This window comes from Peromyscus maniculatus, chromosome 12 (assembly GCF_049852395.1).
Source record: "Peromyscus maniculatus bairdii isolate BWxNUB_F1_BW_parent chromosome 12, HU_Pman_BW_mat_3.1, whole genome shotgun sequence".
Lineage (NCBI taxonomy): Eukaryota > Metazoa > Chordata > Mammalia > Rodentia > Cricetidae > Peromyscus > Peromyscus maniculatus.
Window position 1 is genome coordinate 46718844 of NC_134863.1, and position 24217 is coordinate 46743060.

Genomic DNA, 24217 nt, shown 5'->3' on the forward strand with positions numbered 1-24217 from the left:
AGATGAAGGTCTGTCAGGGAGCAAGCCCTGGCATATAGACAGTGTTGACAACATAGCAAAGAAGTTTGTTCAAAGCAGTTAAGGGGGATCTTCCAAAGCCTGTATGAATTACTATTCAGTAGACCCTGTTTGGTTGGAACACCTTTTCTTTCCATACCTCAGTTCTCTTACTGCGAATATGGAGATTGATAACACCATAGCTCCTACATTGCCGCCCTGCCAGAGGTGGTTGCGGAGGCTAGCTCAGTGTGGGGACCAGGTAGTGTACTACCTCTCTGTCTCCACATCCACACCGGAGGCTAGCTCAGTGTGGGGATCAGGTAGTGTACTACCTCTCTGTCTCCACATCCACACCTATGGAATATGTGCATACACCTATATGCACACAATGTGTGTGTATTTCCATGTGTGTATGCTTGTGTACACAGTGTACAACTGTAGAGCTTAGGACTCTCTTTTGAAGCTTCTCATAATGTTAGACCTGCAGAATAGTTCAAAGTATATTTTCATGGATTTACTCCCGTTTAGAAGGGAGGAATTGGATTGGTTTCCTGGCTAATTAAAAACAGTTTCCTTCTTAATAAAATTCCATTTTATATGTTAATGTTTGGATGGGTCTAAGTATGCCTTTTTATTCTTTAAACTAGTTCATCAACTGTTTCAAAGTGGCCTGGGTAGAAGTTCTTTCCTGAACAGAGTGGTCATAATTGGTCATAATTGCAGTTCTTGTATCAGAGGAAACAGAGGAGGCAGACAGTTACAACGCCGCAGAGGGAAATGTGATGATATGTTTTTGCTGTTGTGCCTACTTTTTTTTTTTTGAGTGTGTGGGAAAGGGTGTGATGTCATCCTGTCTCCACCCCCTGTGAGTAAGCCCACGGCAGAGCTCCGTGCAGCCGCCCGCCCGCCCGCCTCTGTCAGTGGAGGACGGTCCACTTAAATGCAGTTCCAGGCTTGCAAGGCACCCAGGAGCATCACTCCCCGTGTGAGCAGGCAAATGCAACATGCTCTCCAGCCTGGGGTGTCTGCTTCTCTGTGGAAGTATTGCCCTTGCCCTGGGAAATGCACAGAAATTGCCAAAAGGCAAGTAGCTTGCATCTTTTGTCTTTTTAAAGTACGATTAAGAGTTGCTTGTTTTTAACTGTTGATATGAAATATGATCTGCTTTACAATATGGGGGAATTGAATTATCCTGCAGAAAGCCGAAGGCCTTTCACAGGGGGCGATTTCAATGTTGTTTTCTCTTGGACCCCTGTTATTAACTTTGTTGGCAGCTCCTTCTAACTCTAATGGAGCATGGTCACAGCAGCTGAGGTAGTGGAATTCAAACTACAGTGTTTGTCTATCAAATCGGCTTATAAAAACGGCTGTTGTAGTTTGTTAGAGTTATTGAGTGCTTTCAGCCCCATCCGCAGAGACAGTGGCTGGTTGGCTAAAGCTTTGGGAAAAGCTTGTTCTGAAAGATGGACTCTTTGGCGTAGGTCTCAAGCATACCTGTGGCGTAGGGACTGAGGGAGTGTAGCCAGGTCAGACCCAAGTAAAATCCCGAGGTAGCAGGAGTCAGGGCTCCCCAGTGGCCTCTGGAAGAAGGTTTGATTTGCTGGACAGGACACTCCCCCTTCTCCTGCCTAAACTGCTTATTTTAGTGTTGGTATTTTGTTTACAAAAGTCATCAAAAGAGAAGTAATTTTTCTAAATTTAGACCCTAGAAGCAATCTTTGAAACCAATTAACAGTAAATCAGGAGGCTCTCGCCTTGTCCTGTCTGTGAACGTCAGTGTTGAGTACACTTTTGCTTCTTTGCTGAGACACTTCAGGTCTGTGGAGGCTTTTTACGGCTGCAGACTGCTGTAGTCAGCAGGATTATGAAAACCAGGCTGGAATTTACCGTACAGTTATGGTGGGTGGTATTAGAGGTGACACACGGGCACAGACTCAAAGTCAAGTCCAAAAGAAAAGCTGGGGGTCAGAGTGCTGAAGGGCCATGTCTGTGTCCTCTCCCTGGAGCTTCAGCCTACAGTTACCTTGTCTCAAATGCAAAGTGTCCTTTCTTTTGGTTGGTAAAGTGAAACTTGAATCCAGAATGTGAAGGCGGAAGCATTTGGCTAGTTAGAGTCTCACATGAGGATGAGAGCGGCAATAAATGGCGAAGAAAACCTCTGTTTTGAGCTAATGATTATGAAAAAAAAATAGAAATCAAGCACCATTTGATTTTTCTTCTACTGTGAGTTTGGTTCCTTGATCATAATAAAGTGTGACTTAATCCATAATTAATTGTTTACATTGCTGTAACTTTTAATAGCATTGCCATTTAAGAGGAACCTGTGGGTATTTTTTTTTTGTTATTGTTTTTTAGTTTCAATCCTGACAGGTGTTTTTATTTTACTCCATATTTACTGTGTAGGAGTGATAAACAAGTTTGGTCACTACATAGTTATGTTACTTCCAAGTGCCTTAGTTTTCCGGTCACGGCACTCGATAGAGACCTCTAGGTACAAGTCGCCTCTGCTTGTAATGATAAAGCATACATATTTGTCAATAACTGGAACAAAACTCTTGTCAAGTGTATTGCCCATCAGTGTGTGTTTGCATCCAGGTTTCTTTGGAAATATTTTAACAATCTGTAGTTTTGGTTACTATCAATGAAACATCCAGTTATAATGATTATAAAATAAATGGTAAATCCCTTTGTTTTAATTTTATTAAAAGGTTTTGAGGACATTTCTTTAAGCTGGTCACCTTAGTTAAAATGTGTTCCAGAATGTCCTACAATAGTTGGGGGGTGGGCAGATGTTTTCCTTCAATAACTTCGGGAGCTTTTCATGCTTATTTTTTCTTACCCCCCCCCCCGCCCCCCCCCCCCCCGCAGTTGATGTTACCATCCTAGATGATCTAACATTTCTCATGAAAAAAAAAAAAAGTCTACCCTTTTAACCCATTGTTTACCAAACCCATTTGAATGATAGTCCCATTTCTAGTCAAACAGCTATGATATCTTTCCAGAGGCTGTCTGTGACAGCTCCCTTTTGAAAAGGTGTTAGGACAGGTTATTCCTTACTGCCTTAGAGTTTAAGACCATCTGTACTTAAGAAGAGCATGGAATTTAAGAGCTAGACATTAATGACCACTGAACACAGTCCATCCCAGATTTTTGCATTTATGGGCCAGTAAAAATGCATGCAGGTCTGACTAGCAGGGTTATATTAATAGGGGTCATACTTCACTTTTGCTTTGTTTGCTTTTTTTTGCTCAAGCAGGGGGAGAAATCTTTCTGTTCAGAAAAGCAAGCCATTTCCATAAGTTTAAAAAATAAATGAGTTTAACTAGACAAACTAGTTGGTCCATTTTCCATCTTTTTTTCTCATTTTATTGAAGACTGATTAAGAACTTCGTCACAGGCCAGTATTTGGATAACACTGGCTTATCTTAACTATTTCTATAAATGAAGACACCCACCATAGGGGAGTTTTAGTAACTTCCCACGTTAATGGTGGAGCCAGGACCAAACACTAACATTGCTTCCTGCCAGGTAAACAGGACCTCTGACTTATTCTAGTAATCAGGTCTGCAGCGTACATGGGAATGCTACCTCTCCCTTGAATCATACCCTTCCTCATAAAATAGAGGAAAATAGACTACAACACCCTTAAAATTACCTTGCAGCATATCCCAAGAGCATAACATCATTTTATATGTGTACTATAAATAAACATATACGTTTACTTGGTTATTTGTAAGAACTCACTTGTTACATGTCATATGACTGTTTACATATCTAGACACATATCTTATTCTAAAAATACGTTGTTAGAAAATTTTTGTTTTTAAAAGCTTAAACTTAAAGACTATTAATAATGCATCCTTCCTTATCTTTATACATGGATGACTATATGCTTTGGCAATTTATTGATTTGGATCTCGTATCCAAACTGTAAGAGTTGTGTGCAATCGCAGGCGAGAAGGCATGTTCCTGATGGAGAGGTGACAAGATCGGCAAGTGCCGTTCCATATGGTAACATTGGGGATGGCATCCACTGCCTTGTGTCCTGACCATCCTCTGCCCACAGGACAGACACAAAGTAGGAATGTGATCACGTGACTGTGGGATGTGGAGTCCTGGGCACATGGCAGAGGTAGTAAGCAACTGGCTCTTTGCCTTGAGTTGTTACTCAAAAGAGTAGAAGTCCTTGGCAAGATAGATGTACACAGAAGGCTGGAGAGATGATTCAGCAATTAAGAACACATCCTACTTTTGCAGAGGACCTGAGTTCCGTTCCTAGCACCCATAGGGAGCAGTACTGTTATATAAAAGGCTATGACCCCAGTTTTAGAGGATTCAAAGCCTTCTTTTGGCCTCCATGGGTACCAGCACACATACTCATATCCAGAAATAGATTCTCTATCTCTGTCAATTAAAAATAAAATAATCTTTTTTAAAAAGTCGACAGATGAATCATAAAAAAGTCTTCAGGTAGCTGACTGGTTAGTGGGCTTGATTGGATAGAAGAGGTGATTCCAGTGCAGTGAGATCTTCCTCCTTTTGCACAAAGCCCCTGAGCTTTGAGAACAGCTCGAAGGACTCAACTCAGACCAGAGAACTCAAGCATCCTAAGGACACCAAGGATGGGGCTGAGAGATAAGAGTATTTGGGGCGAGGAAGAATTTGGCTGGGAGGTGATGGTACCTTCTTTCAGAGACTCCTGTGAACTTGCCAGCTACTCCCCTTGGGACTAGCTCTTACTTTCCACAAAGTCCTTCTGGATAAAAGAATGTGTCACTCAAAGACCTTGGTCCATCTCTCTAAAGGACAGGTGATATTTGTGAGGAAGTGGGAAGATGAGAAGGCTAACACCCACTGGGTAGAGGGATTGTTTTGTTTTATTTTTTTATTTTTATTTTTTGTTTTCTAGGCAGAAGTCTCTCTGTGTAGCTCTAGCTCTCCTGGAACTCGCTCTGTAGACTAGGCTGGCCTACTTAGAGATCCTCCTGCCTCAGCCTCCAGAGTGCTGGGATTAAAGGTGTCCTGCCTCGGCTGGCTAAGGGCTGATTTAACTAGAATAATGTATTTGTGTATTTCTGGGGCAGTATTAAAGAGTACATAGGAAGAAAAGATTCAACTGAAAAGGGCTGTAAAAGCACAGGAAATTTATGTTAGTGGTTTTTATAGTTTTAAATGTTTATAGTTCTAGTCCTAATGATTTCTTGATGTGTTTGTTTATTCAAGTACTAATTATTGAAATCTAGGTAAGACTGAATGAGACCAACTGTGCTTTAAAAACTGTACATTAGGAAGGATCAAATAATCAAATATAGTTCAGTTGAGGCTAAGTTTAGAAACCAATGTTTTAAATTAAAATTTGGTGATGTTGAGTATATGTTCATTAGTTATCCATTCAATAGACTGCTCTATTGAGCTATGAGATACAAAATATTAAGGAATTTTGGCTGTTTTCCTTCAAGTTAATGGGCCGCAAGCAAATGTTTGATAATACAGTTCATCAATACTATAGCAAAAAAGATGAGCTGTTTCTATAGGGTTAGTGGTTGACAAAAGGTTTGTCTAATCCAGTGGTTCCCAGCCTTCCTAATGCTGCGACCCTTTAATACAGCTCCTCATGCTGTGGAGACCCCCAACCACAAAATTATTTCTGTTGCTACTTCATAACTGTAGTTTTGCTACTATTATAAATCACAATGTAAATATCTGATATGCAGGATATCTGATATGTGACCCCTGTGAAAGGGTTTTTGACCCCCCCAAAGGGGTTGTGACCCCAGGTTGAGAACCACTGGTCTAAGGCAAATGTGGGGTATCTAATGAAGGGAGAGCCACTGAGGTCACGTGACCCACCCAGTTGGTTCTATATGGGTCACCAGCCTCCAAAAGAATTGTTTTTGCTTGTTCTCTGATTGGCACTGATGAATGCAGGTGCAAAAGAAAGAAATGAATTTGATAAATCTTAAAATAAAGGAAAAATTAAGAAGTAAGATAATCTGAGAGATTACTAGCATAGTAAAAACAAAATCTTGTCTTTTAACAAGCGTAATAAACTAAAATAAGTAGCTTCAGCTACAAAAGGAAAGTGCTAAGTATAAGACGGAAAACAATGGCTTAAGTACATAGATTTTATTGAAATAACATTAAACATATAACTACATTTTTATGTTACCTAGCATGATTAATGCCGTGTTTATATAAATGATCCTCTCACCTATGATGTATTTTATTACCTTCAGTAGTACATTATCTGCTGCGGTGTAAAAGTTTCCATGAAATAGGCAGCTCAGAAATAAATGGTTTTATTGTTGCAAAGTTTCTGGCTTGCTGGGAATTCTCATTCAAGGTCTTACACGAGGCTGCAGTGAAGGTTCTAGAACTGGGTTTTCCCCGAAGGCTCGGCTGGGAAGGATCTACTTCTAAGATCATATGGTAGGAAAAACTTGGCCCACGGAGGGCCACTGGTGTGAGGGTCTCACTGGTTTTTGGACAGAATCACCTCAGCCCTTGGCTGTATTGGCCTTTCTTCTGTGGTCATGTACCTAGAACGGTCTGCAGTCAGAATGTAAATGACAACCTTACGTAACATAATTACAGAGGTAAATGTCTGAAACGTTTGCCGTGTGCTTTTGGTTAGAAGCATCTCAGAGGTTAGAGGGAGTTGCATTCCCCAGGTTAACTTAAAATGAACTCACCATAAACGCACAAAAGGCTGTTTCGTGTCCCGACATCATACAGTGGAACTGTGAACACAGAGAACTTGACTCCAGGGAACACTCTGGGTTGAGCATGAACACTCCATCAGCTTCCCACAGAATTCAGCCACTAATGACAGATGTGTCACAGGCCAGGTGCCAGTTAGTGTCCCTATATGGCTGGAGTGAATTCAGGAGCAATCCTGGAGAACTGACGGGAGTATCTTAGAAAAGCCAACGTCTCCAACGTGAACCTTCCTTCCTGTTTGAAAGAGTCCAGTCAATGCCTGGATTCCCTGGTCTACGTGGAGAGACACATGAAGCATATTTTCCCCAATGAAAGGCCTCTTGGTGGATGCCACGTTTCTCAAAGGGGAGGACATAAGAAACCATGACCTTCTTCTCTAAAGATGAACACATATTAAGCAGTCTACACTTACAGACTTGCTACACAGTCCCCGTAACAGGTTTCTGAGGTGTTTGTGGGGTGGCTTGGAGAGGAAACATAGGAATTATGTTACATTCCTAAGATTAAGTTACATTCATGTCTGGCAGAAGAATATGGACTGTATTACTGGGTGTCATGAAGAGAACTTGGATAAGCTAAAGGACCTTTGTTCAGAGCCCTTTTATGTTAATAAAACAATTAATAAAACATGTTCTCGGTGCACAAAGCAAAATCTAGATTGCACAAAGAAAACATTTTTAGCACGATACTGGAGTACTTAATATCAGAAAGTATGATGTTTAATATTAAGAGGTCTATGGACAGTTGAATGCTAACACACTGTGTGTGGCTTCTCTCACCTTTTGTGTTTCTTGTCCTGGAGTGATTCATAGAAGGCGCATGGCAGGTAAGGGTGGCCCCTGGGTCCCAGACTACAAAGTCTCACGGACAGAAAGAGTCAGGAGTCCCTCCCTAGCTCTTCGTGGTTGCTTGGGTTTCCCACCCAAACCCTTCCATTGTTAGACTGCTGACATGTTCTCCACCGTTTTCCCGTCTAATAAAACCCTGGCATGTATTCCTAGTGGTTGGTGTGGTACTTTCATATGCTTGGCACTAAGCTCAGATTTGAGGTCCTCTCAGCACATAAACAACGAAGTCCACTAGTGTTTGTCCTGTGGAATTCTGAAAATGGAGGAAAAAGACAAGACACATTCGTAACAGCTTGTTATCATTTTCCTGTCAAGGACTATACATCTGAGGCCCACCCAGTAAAAAAAACAGGGCAAACACACTGATTCCAAGCGTCTTCTAGTTGGATTAGAAATTAATTGTAGGGGACTAGAGATGGCTCAGAGGTTAAGAGCACTGACTGCTCTTCCAGAGGTCCTGAGTTCAATTCCCAGCAACCACATGGTGGCTCACAACCATCTGTAATGAGATCTGGTGCCCTCTTCTGGCCTGCAGGCAAGCATGCAGGCAGAATACTATATATAATAAATAAATTAATCTTTAAAAAAAGAAATTAATTGTAGAGAGAACTGAGACTTAATTCATGCTTTTGCTATGCAATAGCAACCCTGGCTATACATGAGAAAAACTGAACGTTTTCAACTATATAGGTAAGACTGTGCCTTCTATGCAGCTACTGTTTAATTAGTGTGGCTTGAGAGATTTTACAAATAATTCTCGGGTGCTTTGGACATGACCGAAGACTACTGACCTCTAGCTTTTGCAAAACTTCCTGTGTAAGAGATTAAGTTAAAAGTTGCAGGTAAATTATTTTATTGGTTAAGTGTTAATTTCTATAAATTTAAAAGAGATTTTTCTTTTTGCTGTTTTATTTCAGGGTTTTATAACATTGTTTTGAAAAAAAAAAGTTCCTACATCCTTATTAGCCATATAAGAAAACTTGAGGAAAACTGTTTTTTTTTTCCTTAGCGTGAACACCTAGGTGTGACTCTACATTCATAAATCTCATGTGGTGCCTCATCAACTTTATGGATAAAACACATGATTCCGTCAAAAAAAATCTCAGAAGTGAGGGCAGCGAAGCTGTGATCGTGTTCTTCCGAATTGAATGAATAAATTTGTTTTTATCACCTAGTTAATACTCTACAAATCATATTAGGATTAAAAGTATGAGTAATACATTTCCTGTCCCAGGGACTTTGACACTGGTTCTGTTTAACACCGTTCTGCTGGAGCAGCAGAGATGCTCGGCAGTGAAGAGTGTTCACTGATCTTGCTTCTCTTCTTTTCCTGCACCTACATGGTGGTTCTCAACTCCCGGAAACTCTTGCTCGAGGAGATCTGACACCCTCCTTTGGCCTCCACAGGCTCCTGTACACCATGTGGAATACTAAATTCACTCAGGTGCACACACACACACACACACACACACACACACACACACAACTAAATTAGTAAATACATCTTTAAAAAACTTGGTCATAAAACTCATATACTTTTATAGGAAGCTGTTGCTAATCTTAATTTGTGGGTCCTCGTGTGTGCTCAAATGTGTGTGTGTGTGTGTGTGTGTGTGTGTGTGTGTGTGTGTGTGTGTGATTGGATTATGTGTGTGGTATCTGCACATGTGTGTAGGGGCATGCAGAGCCCAGGGGAAGGTGTTGGGTGTTCTGCTCTAGAACCCGTCCCTTTAGTCCCTTGAGACAGGTCTCTCATTGAACCTGGGATTAGAGTTCTGGCCAGCAGATCTCAGCCATCCTCCTGTGCCCGCTTCAACTGGGGTGACAGGTGCTTGTACTCCATAATTTTTTTTAAAAATTTTCATTAAGTAATTGACATTTCCATGGTTAATCCATCCTTAGCTCTGACATGTAGGCAAAAATGACTTCTTGTAGTATTTTAAGAAAAGCAAAGTACCCCATGGACCCAATCTATATAAAATACGGAGTGAAGCCAGTGTGCAGTGTACCTCCCCAGTGTGCAGTGTACTTCCCCAGTGTGCAGTGTACCTCCCCAGTGTGCAGTGTACCTCCCCAGTGTGCAGTGCACCTCCCCAGTGTGCAGCGTACCTCCCCAGTGTGCAGTGTACCTTCCCAGTGTGCAGTGTACTTCCCCAGTGTGCAGTGCACCTCCCTGAGTGTGCAGTGTACCTCCCCAGTGTGCAGTGCACCTCCCCAGTGTGCAGTGTACCTCCCCGCATGTGCAGTGCACCCCCCCAGTGTTCAGTGTACCTCCCCGCATGTGCAGTGTACCTCCCCAGTGTGCAGTGCACCTCCCCAGTGTGCAGTGTACCTCCCCAGTGTGCAGTGTACCTCCCTGAGTGTGCAGTGTACCTCCCCAGTGTGCAGTGTACCTCCCCAGTGTGCAGTGTACCTCCCTGAGTGTGCAGTGCACCTCCCCAGTGTGCAGCGTACCTCCCCAGTGTGCAGTGCACCTCCCCAGTGTGCAGCGTACCTCCCCGAGTGTGCAGTGTACGTCCCTGAGTGTGCAGTGTACTTCCCTGAGTGTGCAGCATACCTCCCCAGTGTGCAGCGTACCTCCCCAGTGTGCAGCATACTTCCCCAGTGTGTAGTGTACCTCCCCAGTGTGCAGTGTACTTCCCTGAGTGTGCAGTGCACCTCCCCAGTGTTCAGCGTACCTCCCCAGTGTGCAGTGCACCTCCCCAGTGTGCAGTGTACTTCCCTGAGTGTGCAGTGTACTTCCCTGAGTGTGCAGTGCACCTCCCCAGTGTGCAGCGTACCTCCCCAGTGTGCAGCGTACCTCCCCAGTGTGCAACATATCTCCCTGAGTGTGTAGTGTACCTCCCCAGTGTGCAGTGTACCTCCCTAAGTATGCAGTGTATCTCCCCGAGTGTGCAGTGTACCTCCCCAGTGTTCAGTGTACCTCCCCAGTATGCAACATACCTCCCTGAGTGTGCAGTGCACCTCCCCAGTGTGCAGTGTACTTCCCTGAGTGTGCAGTGCACCTCCCTGAATGTGCAGTGCACCTCCCTGAGTGTGCTGTGTACCTCCCTGAGTGTGCGGTGTACCTCCCTGAGTGTGCACTGTACTTCCCTGAGTGTGTGCAGCGTACCTCCCCGCATGTGCAGTGTACCTCCCCGAGTGTGCAGTGTACCTCCCCAGTGTGCAGTGTACCTCCCCAGTGTGCAGTGTACCTCCCCAGTGTGCAGTGCACCTCCCCTGAGTGTGCAACATACTTCCCTGAGTGTGCAGTGTACCTCCCTGAGTGTGCAGTGTACTTCTCTGAGTGTGTGCAGTGTACTTCCCTGAGTGTGCAGCATACATCCCTGAGTGTGCAGTGTACCTCCCTGAGTGTGCACTGTACTTCCCTGAGTGTGTTCAGCGTACCTCCCTGAGTATGCAGTGTATATCCCTGAGTGTGTGCAGCATACCTCCCTTCCCATCAGGCCAGGTTATATGAGTTAGCTTGTCTTTGACCTTTAGATTGAGGATGATTTTCTACTCATAGAATGAATGCCTTATGATCTCAGACATCTTGCAAATGCATGTGTCTGGGTCCCACATACAGTGGCGGGTCTCCCCTCACCGGGGGAAGGAGTCCTGCTAGGACCCCAGAGCTTTGCTTCCAAACAGCTGCCAGGGTGGTTTCCAATATCTTTTCCCCCTAAATATCAACCTTTGAGTTTCCCGTTTTGTTAGCCGATAAGAGATTTTCCCGGTTCTACAGGCTCCTGCTGAGCGTCCACTGTACACGCAGCATGTGGGGCTGGGCGAGGCTTCACAGCCCTCCCTTCTCTGAGAGCGGCGGGAGCCTGCCCTTTAAGGAGGGGTTTGGAATGGCTGCCAAAGTCTCGCTGGCAGAAACTCTGGAATTCTGTCCTGTTCCAAATAGGCTGTCAGTGGTGTAGGACGGTCTCCTTCCAGTTTCCTGGATGGAGTCAAGCCATTCCTAGCCAGATTGTTCAGGAGAAAGCATCAGACGGCCTGAACATCAACCCCCCTGCATTCCTCTCCCGGTTCATCTTCCCCAGACACGCTGGTGACTGCTCTCACTGAAGTCTTCCCTAAACCCTCATATTTCCACTGGCCTTACAATACTGTGCGTGCTGCTCCGTTGAGGTTTAATCTGTAGTCCATTATGAACTGGAAGGATAAATGTTGAAAAGTAACAATATAGTTCGTGGGTAAATAACAAAAGTAAATAGGAGCCTGTGCAAGTTAATCAATCCTCTTTGAACGTCAGATTTTTCTCCCTGCCTCTGAAAAGAGAGCATAAAAAATGTCAGTCACAAAGTATTTGCTTTTGCAAATAAATAACATTGGGTGACTTTAATGAAAGTTTTGATAGTTTCTTTCTGTCTATGGTCTGTATGTGTGGAGGTGTTTATGGAGAGGGGGTGCTAGAAGCTGGTATCAGGTGGCTTCCCCATGTTTTTCACCTTATTTGTTTGAGACAGGGTCTCTCAGTGAACCTGAGCTCACTGATTAGCAAGGCTGGCTGACCAGTGAGCCCCGGGGATCCACCTATTTCTGCTTTCCCGCATTGGTATTACAGACATGTGCCATCATGCCAGGCCTTTACTTGGGTGCTGAGGATTCGAACTCAGGTTCTCATGCTTATATAGCAAGCACTTTACCAACTGAGTCCTCTCCTCAGCCCCTGATAGTTACATTCCTTTCTCCGCTTTGAGACAGGGACTTACTATGTAGCCTTGGATGGTCTGGAACTCATTATGTAGACCAGCCATGGAGCTCTGCCTGCCTCAGCCTCCTGAGTGCTGGCTGGGATTAAAGGTGTGTCAACTCCACCATGTAGGAGTTTGATAGTTTCTTTCTTAAGTTCAGTATGTTAGTTATTTTTTTTTCACAGCTGTGACTGAAATCCTTAAGAAAACAACTTTAGAGGGTTCCCGAGTGTTTACGCCATGGTTGCTCCGCCCCATGAGCTTGAATAGAACATCGTGGGGGTAGAAGTACGCATATGATGTCAGTTCTTCACCTGATTGCCAAGAGGAAGCCCAGAAAGGGATACAGGAAAGAGCCAGAGACAAGATGCCCCCTGGAGTCCACCTCCAGTAACTACAACCCCCAGCTAGTTTCCACCTTCTCATTTTTCTGGAACCTCTCAAAAGTACCATTCCCAGCCGGGGATCCAGGCCTTAACACATGGGCCTGCCAAGGACATTTTGTATTCAAAGTAGGTAAGAGCCTGGAAACCAAGTACCCTTCGGAAAACTCCACTCCCACCTTGGCAGAGGGAGAGCAACACACAGGCCATGGCTTAGATCCTTCTTGAAAATGATGCTGAGAGAAAAGAGTAATTGGGCCTGTGATATACCAGCCCCAGAGACAAGATCTGGGGAGTGGACCCAAGGCTCTGCAGAGGCTTTGAACATAACTTTAGCCATCAGCTTCCCACTGTTTCCCTCATCCATGGTCCTTGGTTAGTTTTTATTTGTTCGCTTGTTTTCTCTCTTGCACGTATGCATGGGATATAAGCCAGCATGTGGCCTGGCTTTCTCCTGGGATGCCTGCTACAGTTTATCTGGCTGAGGTACATGGTTGACTTGGTCAAAGCCTGATGAGTTACCTCATGGAATTCTTTTTCTGCTCATCCTTGTTCCTTTTTCCCTAAACCTTTGGCCTCCATCCTGGCCTGGCCTCTTCCTTTTCCTTCCTCTCCCTCCTCATCCCTTTGTCTCTTACTACAAGAGTCCTCAGTGCCTTGTCCGGGGCCTCCACTCCAGCCAGTGTCTCTCCTCACAGCTGATTTTCCATCCGTGTGCAATGCACCAAAAGTCATTTCTTTGGAAGACAAGGCACACTCTGTCCTGTTGGGGGGAAGGCTGTTTGTGTGTCACGCTAAGAGCCCCAATGGGTTGAAAATACTGTATCTTGCTCATTCATCTTAGCATCAGTGAGCTTGCAAAAACAACACATTGACGTTCTCTGTATCGGTCAGGCAGCATAAACCATAACTGTATCTTTACTTCATAGTACATTCTTAAGTGATATCGAATCTAGATTAAGACATGATGCCCTGTGAAGAAGGAACAGTATATAGGCATTATTAGTGTCAATTTTTACAAGGTTTTCTGCTTGTTCTACTGCAGTTGTTATAGTTTAATGTTTTGAAAAACTTACAGAGGACTGTTAACATTTTCTAGTTGCTCGCCGAGTTACACCTCAAATTCAAATACCATGTTTCTCTTTATTTGACGTGCAACACACATTTCACAAAATGGTGCTTCTCTGTAGAGTGTCCCCAGGAAATGTGATCCTCGCATTGGCAGCCAGACCACAGTTGTAGGCATTTGATTGCATTTCAACATACCAGCTTCCCTTTTTGATCTCCGTCTCTGGCTCACAGTTTTCTTGGCCTGCACTCAACAGGTACTCTCCAAATTTTCCTCTTCCTTTGATTACAATGCTGGGTCCTTCTTTCCCTCCTACTTTTGCAACTTTGACTGCTTGTCCCTGGAGGACTGTCCAGCATGTCTACCATAGTACCTTCATGGAGTTCATTGGCTGGAAGCTTCGTATTAGTTACTTTTCTTGTTGTTGAGACAAAGATACCTGATGGAAGTACTTAACGGAGGAAGGGCTGATTTAGTCTCCTGGTTCCAGAAGGTACAGTCCATCGTCAAGGAGAAAGTGTGGGAGTGTTCCCCGACAATCTAGGATGTGGCTGGGTCTTCATGAATCTCAGTGGATCAGGCAACAGAGAGCTTGGGCCTGAAATGCCGAGGGATATAGCCCTGAAGGTCAACCCTCTAGTGAATCACCTCCTTCAGCCAGACCCTACTTTCCAAAGTTTGCACAGCCTTTTCAGTTAGGGCTATCAGATGGGGACTAAGTGTTCAGACACATGAGCCTGTGCTAGACATATTTGAACCACTTTTTTACATCCTTAACCCATATTAAGAACAAATACATTAAAAAAAGCCATATACTCATCCTTTCATGTTCTACTTCTAAACCATCAACTAATGGTAAATCTGATATATTTGAAAGACAAAGTACATTTGTACTGAATAGTTTCAGCTTTTTTATTGCCACTATTCCCTAGAGCATGCAGTATAATCACTACATGACAACAGTTGCATGCCATTAGGTATTATAAGTAATACAGGGATGTTTTAAAGTTTACAGAATGATACGAATAGATTATATATAAATGCTGCACTATTTTATATTGGGATTTGTGTGTCCATGAATTTTGACATCTGTGACAGGTCCTAGAACCAGTCCCCTGTGGATATAAAGAGATAACTATATAAATTGATTTTCTGAATCCAGAAGAGTGTGCAATTGCACATGTTAATCTTATGCTAGGCTAGTATGGTTTTCCTTATGATTAAAAATAAGAAAGTCCAACAAACATTAAAATGTTGACCAACATATTGAGCGTGCTTTAGAATTTTTCCTTTAGTCTCTCACTGAAGAGAGTGATTTAAAAACAAAACATTGTTTTAAGAATAGCAACATCAATTTAAATATTAACACTGGTACTGAATTATCAGAATGACTAATGCATTAGTTACTTTTTTGGTGACAACATATTTGGCAAAATCAAAATACGGAAGGAAAGGTTTGTTTTGGCTTATGGCTTGAAACACATTCCATCATGGCAAGGAAGGCATGGTGGCAAGGATAGGTTGAGCTGTGGTAACAGGAACATGGTTGCTGGTCCCATTGTGTCCATAGTCAGGAAGCAGAAAGAGCCAAATGCTGGTGCTCTGCTGGCTTCCACATTTTTCTTCAGTCTGGGACTCCAGTCCATGGAGCGATGCTAACCATCCTTAGGATGGGTCTTCACCTCTTACAGCTCCCTGGAAATGCCCTCACAGACTCGCTTGCTAGGTGATTTTAAGTTCTGTCAACTTGACTATTAACTATCATATAATAAAAAGATCATGAGTCACTTAGAAAAGTAATACCATGTCATACGACAAGTTAGCCAACCTTCTTTTTTCACATATTTTGGGCAAGAAATCCATTTTTATAACTTGTCACCATGTCAGTGCTTTTCCGAATGTTTTCAGGCACCCCTCTTAACTGTTTATGAAAAACATGCATTTAGTTGTATAATCCCCTAGCCTTGTCAGCTGAATTGTATTATATAACATTTCTCAGTCGGGCGCTTCGTGCCCACATCTGTTTTCACATATGTCAGAAAACCCAAGACAAGTATTTACAGTGGTGTTTACCAAAGTCATCACACTCCATGGCTCAAGTGTCCTGTGCAAGGGCTTTGTGGTGTCCCAGAAACATTCATTTTAAACATTCCTTTTCATAGCCACAAAAGAAACCACAGACATGAACACTAAATAAACTTCCTGTAAATTATGAAATGATTTAGAAGGCATTAAAAGATAAACATGGGCAGGGCAGAGACATGTTAGGGATATTCTCTCCAGGGACCTTCCTGTTTTGTGAGTGTCTCATTAAAAAGAGAAACCAAACTTCCACCAAAACCAGCAAAAAAATATTGACCTCAGTGTGAGCCTACCCTCCAGTTTTTCTCTTGCCTACTGTTCATTAATGATATTTGTATCCTACAAACACACTCAAGGCTTGCTTGTGGAAGATCATTAGATAGATGCAGTAAAATGTTATAAGGGGCTAAAGAGGAAGCTCAGTGGTTAGGAGTGTGTAGTAGTTTTGCAGAAGACTTGAGCTCACTTCCCAAGCCATATCAAATGGTTCCCATTCACCCATAACTCTAGCCTCAGGAGGACTCTAACATCTTTAGTCCTAGGCATCTGCACACATGTGCATAGCCTACACATATAATTAAACATAAATCTTTTTAATTTAAAAAAGAACCTTATGAATTGTATTATATGCAAATGCAACTGTTTAACCTGTTTTACCCAGTCAGGTCAAATATCCCTAACCCAAAATCCAAAATGCTCCCAAACCTAACATTTTTATTCTGCCAATATGGATGCCATAAGTGGAAAATTCTGCACCTAGTTTCAAGTGATAGGTCCCAGTTAAAATGCAGGTGTACTAGAAGTATGGTGTAAATGTCACTCAAAGCTTCAGTCTACAAGGTATATATGAAATGCATATGAAGTTTATGTTTAGACTTCAGTTCCCTCCTCAAGATATCTCATTAAGTGTGTATAAATATTCTTCTAACCAAAAACAAATTCAATAAATTGAAAACACATTTTTGTCCCTAACATTTCAGATAAAGCATGCTCACAGTATGTTGAAGATAATTAACTCAATCCTATGTGCGCAATAAAGCCTAAGGCATGACTACATCTAAACTCTTTGTAAAGTGTAGCTAGAAGTTTCTCTGGTCCTGCCTGGGCCCTGTGACCCTGCAGTCCAACAGGTACTCAGACCTAAGTAAAGACACAGAAGCTTGTATTAGTTAAAACTCTTTGGCCATTAGCTCAGGCCTACCACTGACTAGCTCTTACCCTTAAACCCATTTTTGTTAATCTATACGTTGCCACATGTTCTGTGGCTTTACCTGTGTGTCATTACATGCTGCTCCCTGGACAGCAGGCTGGCGTCTACTGACTCAGTCTTCTTCTTCCCAGGATTCTTCTTTTCTGCTTATCCTGCCTATACTTCCTGCCTGGCTACTGGCCAATCAGCATTTTATTTATCAACCAATCAGAGCAACACATATTCACAGCAAACAGAACATCCCACAGCAGTGAAGTACATGTGACTGCATCCATAAAGATGGGGTCTATAGATTAACTGCATGTGATATCTTAAAGGTCTCAGGGAGGATCTGGTGTAGTCTCAGTTATACAGACAGTGCAAAGGTCACCAGGCTATTAACCACCTCCTCTCCCAGTCCTCTGGATGGAAAACAGGTTATACATCTCTCCTTTTGAAGAGGCAACCCCGTGTGTTTAACATTCCCGATTCTCCTCATGCTTATCTGTGAGCTCATGGACCTCTGTTCTTCCTATACTAAGTGCCTATGGGTAGCTGATGGAATTAGCCATGTGCTGAGGGATAACACCAATCTTTCAGTCTAATCAGGGTTAAACACTGGGGTACAAATTTGAAAAACAGTGGTTTCTGTGAACTTAGCTAACTTCCTGTAGCTCTCTGGATTCGGAGAACCTGTACATCCTGCTGTTTTGGGATACCCTTCTATAGGAGTTTAGCTTGAGACATGGAGAATTCCTGGATCTTATATAAAAATTGCTAGCTGAATGTTTATATGTAACAATTTTGCCACTGTTATCTGGAGTCCTAGGCAACTTTTACTTAATATAACCTTGTTTGGTGGTGAATAATGTTTCAAACTTGAACTAAAAGGTTCTGGTGACATCATGAACTATTACTGGAAGCCACTGTACTTGTGTATAGATGTTAGAGTTACTCTCTAATATTAGCAAATATGTGTCAACTGCAGCCCAAACCCAAGGAGACCCATTATAGAACGTGGACCAGTTACTTCACTAGGTCAACAAAGAGACATGAAGTTGACAAATTAAAGATGAATTTAATACTTAAATGTTTTCTGTCATTTTGACCTTCATAAATTGTTAGCTAAACCTTAAGCTAATATTGGACATTTGCCTATTACATTTGTGTTTGGGAGTGAGCTGAAAGCATTGCATGTAGCTTAAAGTTAGAGTTTCTTTTGCTGAAGGGATCCATAAAATTCTTGAAACTGTGTGTACAGTAGTGAACTTGGGGCTCTGTACATTTTGGTATTCTTCTCAAAGTCTAAAGACCAATGCAAATTAAGAACTGATTTTTATGTGGATTATTAGGATGGGTCCCTGACCTTAAGGAGTTCCACATTCAACAGTCAAGCATGGGTGGAGGAGGAGATTGTGGGTAACTCACCCCTCACTATTAGCTATTTGCTACTGATAGATTCAGGGAGAGGGAGCATCATTGCCTTCAGTTGTATAGTCAGTGGTGACCCCATCAGGCGTCAAAGGATAGTTACAATCCAGTGCTCATACAGATGGCCCTGGTTAAGCTAAATGGATCACAAAACTAAACCAAAAGTCATTAATTTGGGTAGGGACTAGTGGGGAGGAGGTGGGTTGATAGGGATGAGAGTAATCAGAATGCATTATATTCATATATATAAAAACATGTATATGAACACTCACACATAGATCCTTACCTATGGGTTAAAGATATGTAGAAATACATTTGGAGGAGAATATTTAGAACAATTACCTTTTCCAAGACCATAAAATACTAAGCATAACTGCTACTCAAGGAGTGAGTTGGAAAAATACACAAACATCCCTCTTTTAAAATCCATAGAAAAAAATATGATCGTTCAGAGTGGCTTAAAGACTGTACCTTCTGATGCTTTCATAAATGGTCTGTCCTCTATCCCAGAGGCCACATTAGGACAGGCCTGAGGCCAAGGGGGCGGATCTGCATTGGTTCTGCTAACATTTGAGAGAGTCAACCTGTGCCCAAGATAGCTTACAGAGAGCCAGATCTAGGATCCACCCTTTAGTTGATCTGCAACCCCTAATTCCCTTTGAGGAACAAATATGTCTCCAAGGCCAAATGTGATTCAGGCCCAGCTCTCATTTCCTTGACCTTAGCTTTGACTCCATGGTCAAGTTCATTCTCTATGTAATTTTATTTCCAGGATAGGTGTTGAAAATTTCTTAGCTCTTATAAAAGTCATTTTATAAGACATAATATGAAAACTACAAATACAATAAAGAAAACCGAGGCGTTCAGGGGATAGCTCATTCAGTAATGCTCTTGCCTTCCAAGCATGAAGACTTGAGCTCAATCTTCATAACCCATGTAAAACAGATGACAACCAGGGTGTGTGCTTGTAATCTTAGTGCTGGCACAGTAGAGATTCCTGGGGCTTCCTGGCCAGTCAGCCTCGCCTACTTAATAAGCTCTAGGCCAGTGATAGAAATGATAGAAAGTTTGTATTTACATTTATATGTAAACACTTCAAGCAAATCAAAACAACCGAACCAGCAACAACAACAGTAAAACACAAGGTGGATGGCTCCTGAGGAATGATATTCTGACCTTTATATATGTGCGTGCTTACCCTTCCTCTGTACACATGTACCCTTCACACATGAACATGCACATGCACTCATACACACGAAGATGAAAATTAGACACTGTCTCAGTGTAGTTTATATCCTAGTAGAAGGCTGACAAAATATACAGGCTAATGCAATGCAATCAAAGCTACATCTGAAGAATAAATAAACTAAACTGGGTGCAAAGAAAAAGGGGGCATACTTTGTATGGGAGAGTTGAAAAGCTTTGCCATTCTGTAATTTTTTAATGACATTTCCACAAAGACTTTGTTTTTAAAAAAGCTTCACCGAGAATATATGAGCTGGTGAACAAAGTTTTCTGACTCTAAACTAGACTACATAGTAACTATGAATAGGATTTAGAAGACATAGGAAGTATGTCTGTCAATCAGGGCTCTCTCAGAACAGTGCATATGTCCTAATCCTCTACCCACAGTAGGCTTTGTTAATGAATGTCATTATTGCTTAAGACATCTACAATTGATTCTTTCAAAAACACCACTTTATAAAATGGTTACAAAGAAATATCATACTCTTGGCAGTTAATAAGACCTTCACAAAGCAAAGACCTTGTTAATAAAGTTGGGTGGGCAGTTTCTATGCAAGACAAAATCTTAGTCTGGAGCCCAGGGTGTCTTTTGCACAAATGTGTGTAGCATCCAGGGAATTTCAAGGCCTCATGTGGCCTTTGGCTTTTGCTCTGAGTCAGGGTGTCTTGGATTTGACCTTCCCCAAGGGTCTTATCAGAGTTGCCAAGGAAGGGCTGTGTTAGCAGTGAAAACAGCTCATTTCCTACCGCTCCTTTATCCACTTTCAATAAACAAACTTAATTAAGCAAGCAAAATAGTCAGGCTTTGAAACAGACTCTGTGAAGGGTGTCCTGGACAATGAAAACAGTTGGCTAGAGCAAAGGCTTTGAGTCCTATTTCAAAGCTTTGTCCCTCTAGGCAGGTACCACTAGAAAAATTGTAACTGTGATGAGGTCAACTGTTGTATAATCCTTTCCTGTCCCCTTCATTCCAGCAGGTTTATCTTTTTGAAGGCTGCTAGGTCCTCCTCTGTCTCTAACCCTTCCCCTATAATGTCTCCTAAATCTTGGAGCTTAAACTCTGATTATGTTATCTAAAGTTGAATTTCCTATAACAAAATAGGAAAGGTCTTCAAATGATAGAAAATTTGTATTTACATTTAAATGTAAACATTTTCAAATTTTTCAATATCCTTATTTTTTCCAAGATAATCTAAGTATAACAATGTAGTGATGTTGTGTTCCCCAATATATTGTGCACCCTAATAAACTTATCTGGGGTCAGAGAACAGAACAGCCACTAGATATAGAGGCCAGAAAATGGTGGCACACACACCTTTAATCCTAACATTCCAAAGGCAGAGATCGTCTGGATCTCTGTGAGTTCAATGTCACACTGGAAATAGCCAGGCATGGTCACACACACCTTTAATCCCAGGAAGTGATGGCAGGAAGCAGAAAGGTATATAAGGCATGAGGACCAGGAACTAGAGGCTGGTTAAGCTTTTAGGCTTTTGAGCATCAGTTCAGCTGAGATCCATTTGGATGAGGACTCAGAGGCTTCCAGCCTGAGGAAACAGGATCAGCTGAGGAACTGGCAAGGTGAGGTGGCTGTGGATTGTTCTGCTTCTCTGATCTTCCAGCATTCACCCTAATACCTGGCTTCAGGTTTGATTTTATTAATAAAATCAAAGATTTTAAGATTCGTGCTACATAACATTTTAAACAAAATTCTACATAGTGATACTATTACATGGAATTATTCAATAATCTTCAGATTAAAAATGACTAACATCTTGTGTAACAGGTGAATGTCTTTGCCTAGCCTGTGTCTAAATGACTTACCTGTGGTGTCCTAGCAAGCCAAGCACCCCAAGAGCACCTTGGTCAGATTGGGTTGTTCAAACTAGCGCTCTTATCCCATGCTGCACTCTCCCGCTAAACATTCCTCAGTTGGGCGTTTCTCTCAGGGAAGTAGTGAACGCTCAGGTTGTTCATTATTGTGAAAAAGAAATGAAAAATGTGACTTCCTTCTTCCAAGCATTACACAAATGGTTAAAGGTGTCTTGTGTCCTATTTGTCTGCCTGACTGCTTCTTCCAATCTGAACACATTCTTAGCTTGTCACAGTTAATCAAGATATAAAACACTTGTATGCCCTCAGAGCATTCCATTGTGGGCTGTGGTCAGTAATTGTTCTACACCAAGCCCCACTGCTCAGATTTCTGCTCTTCCAGAAATATGTAGTAAGTAGCCCTTTTAATCTATAGTTTCCTTCTTAGTAGAACTTTTAATACGTCCATGTAGTCATAGGCTTTTTTTTAGTTGAGTAGAGTTTCCTTACAAATATCTGTAGCACAATGTGCTTACCTCACCCATGATGGATAGATATTTGGGTTGTTTCTTGCTTTAAGCAAAAACCAATAAAAGGTCTCTAAATATTTGCTTGTGGGTGTGTGTGCCAAGAAATGTTTTCATTTTTCTTGGCTAAATAACAATGGTAGGGAGTATTTTGTCATATACTAAGTAAATGTTCAATCTTAAAGGACATCCCATACTTTCCCAAGTGGCCGTAGCAGTTTTTAAATAGAAAAAGAAGAAATCTCAATTGAGAAAATGCCTCTAAGAAAACTGGCCATAGAGCATTTTCTTAATTAGTAACTGATGGGGGAGGGCTCAGCCCATTATGGGTGGGACCATCCCTGGGCTGGCTTGTGGTCCTGGGTTCTATACAAAACGCAGGCTGAGCAAGCCTCGAGAAGAAAGCCAGTAAACAGTACTCCTCTGTGGCCTCTGTTCCTGGCTCCATATTCCTGCCATGTTTGAGTTCCTACCCTGACTTCCCTCAGCAATGGACTGTTACCTGGAAGTGTAAGCTGAAACAAACCTTTTCCTGTTGTATGATATTTTGTTTGTGTTCTGACAACGCTTGCCTGGAGATCAGAGGGCAGAGCTAGCAACTAGTTAACCATAGAGGACAGGCAGTGATGGCTTATGGCTTTAATCCCAGCACTTGGGAGGAGGAAGCAGGAAGATCAAGGAGTTCAAGGCCACCCTGGAATACAGAGATTGAACCAGTCTAAAAGAGAAACAGAGCTGGGTGGTGGTGGCTCACACCTTTGATCCTAGCACTTGGAATCTCATGCCTTTGATCCTGGCACTAGGGAGGTAGAGACAGGAATATAAGGCAGATAGAGACAGTTTCTGCCCAATTTGGTCTGAGCATTGATAGAGTTCAGAAGTCTCTAATGGCTGGCTGTTCTCCTTTTCTGATCTTTCAGCTTTCACCCTAATATCAGACTCTAGGTTTTTTTTTTTTTTTTTTTTTTTTTTTTTTTTTTTTTTTTGAGACAGGGTTTCTTTGTGTAGCTTTGCGCCTTTCCTGGAACTCACTTGGTAGCCCAGGCTAGCCTCGAACTCACAGAGATCCGCCTGCCTCTGCCTCCCGAGTGCTGGGATTAAAGGCGTGCGCCACCACCGCCCAGCTCAGACTCTAGGTTTTTATTGTTAAGACTAATTAGGATTTCTATTCACTTTCCTTTCCTCCCATCAGAACAACAACAACACACAAAAAAAAAAAAAAGAAAGAAAAGTATGAAGAGTCTAGTTGTTCTAGACATTTTCCGGAAATTTATAGTGTCAACATTTTCGTTTTATTCTTTTATTTGTTTTTTAATCTTGTAATAGGAAAGAATCACATTAGTTTTTAATCTATACCTCTGTTACTTAGAGAGTTGCTGCTCATTTATTAAGCATCTTTCTTTAAACATAAAGACACTTAGTTTAAAAGGTAAAAGTCAAGTTAAGTTGCTGAAACCCACACTGATTTCTTATCAGATGACATGAGCTATGGAGACTGGCTGTATTTGCCTGGCCAGGAGGCAACTTCAGTGAAGTTATGTCTTATCTCTTTTGCTTGTAGCTTGTATTTGTGCATCATCATGACCCAGAGCTCCACAACATGAATTCAGCAGTCTTATAGCTTTTTCTTTTTTGGCTTCAAGATTCAATTTAGACCTGCATTATTTTCTTTTTAAAACATGTATTTATTTATTTATTTATTTATTTATTTATTTTACATCCTGGCCTCAGTTTTCCCTCCCTCCTCTCCTCCCAGCCCTCCCCTCCATCCTCCCCTCTGTTCCCACCCTCCAATCCACTCCTCTGTTTCTGTTTAGGAAAGGGCAGGTCTCCCATGAATATTAACAAAACACGGCATAGCAAGTTGCAGAAAGACTAAGCATCTCCCCTGGTATTGAGGCTGGGCAAGGTGACCCAGTGTGAGTAGTAGGGTCCTAACGGCCTGTAAAAGAGTTGGAGACAGCCCTTGTTCCCCTTGTTAGGAGCCCCACAAGAGGACCAAGCTACACAACTGTAACATATGTGCAGAGTGCCTAGGTCAGCCCCATGCAGGTTGATTGTGATCCCAGGTTAGTTGACTTTGTGGGTTTTCTTGTGGTGTCCTTGATCCCTCTGGCTCCTACAATCCTTTCTCTGCCTCTTCTGCAGGGTTCCCCAAGCTCTGCCTAATGTTTGGCTGTGGGTCTCTGCATCTGTTTCCATCAGTTTCTGGATGAAGCCTCTGTG

General features: G+C 42.3%; 1 protein-coding gene across 35 annotated transcripts in view; it reads left to right on the forward strand.

The window, feature by feature from the left end:
- The first annotated feature begins 872 nt into the window (after positions 1–872).
- Positions 873–24217, forward strand: part of Abi3bp (ABI family member 3 binding protein) — a 208344-nt gene continuing 184999 nt past the window's right edge. For 18 of the 35 annotated variants that reach the window (XM_076549039.1, XM_076549041.1, XM_076549029.1 and 15 more), the window contains exon 1: positions 897–1083. In XM_076549039.1, the coding sequence (XP_076405154.1) occupies positions 1005–1083 (79 nt within the window). In that variant the 5' untranslated portion in view covers positions 897–1004. Of the gene's footprint in view, positions 1084–24217 lie in introns of all 35 variants that reach the window. The other 17 variants (XM_015989185.3, XM_076549010.1, XM_076549019.1 and 14 more) reach the window with 3 other exon arrangements.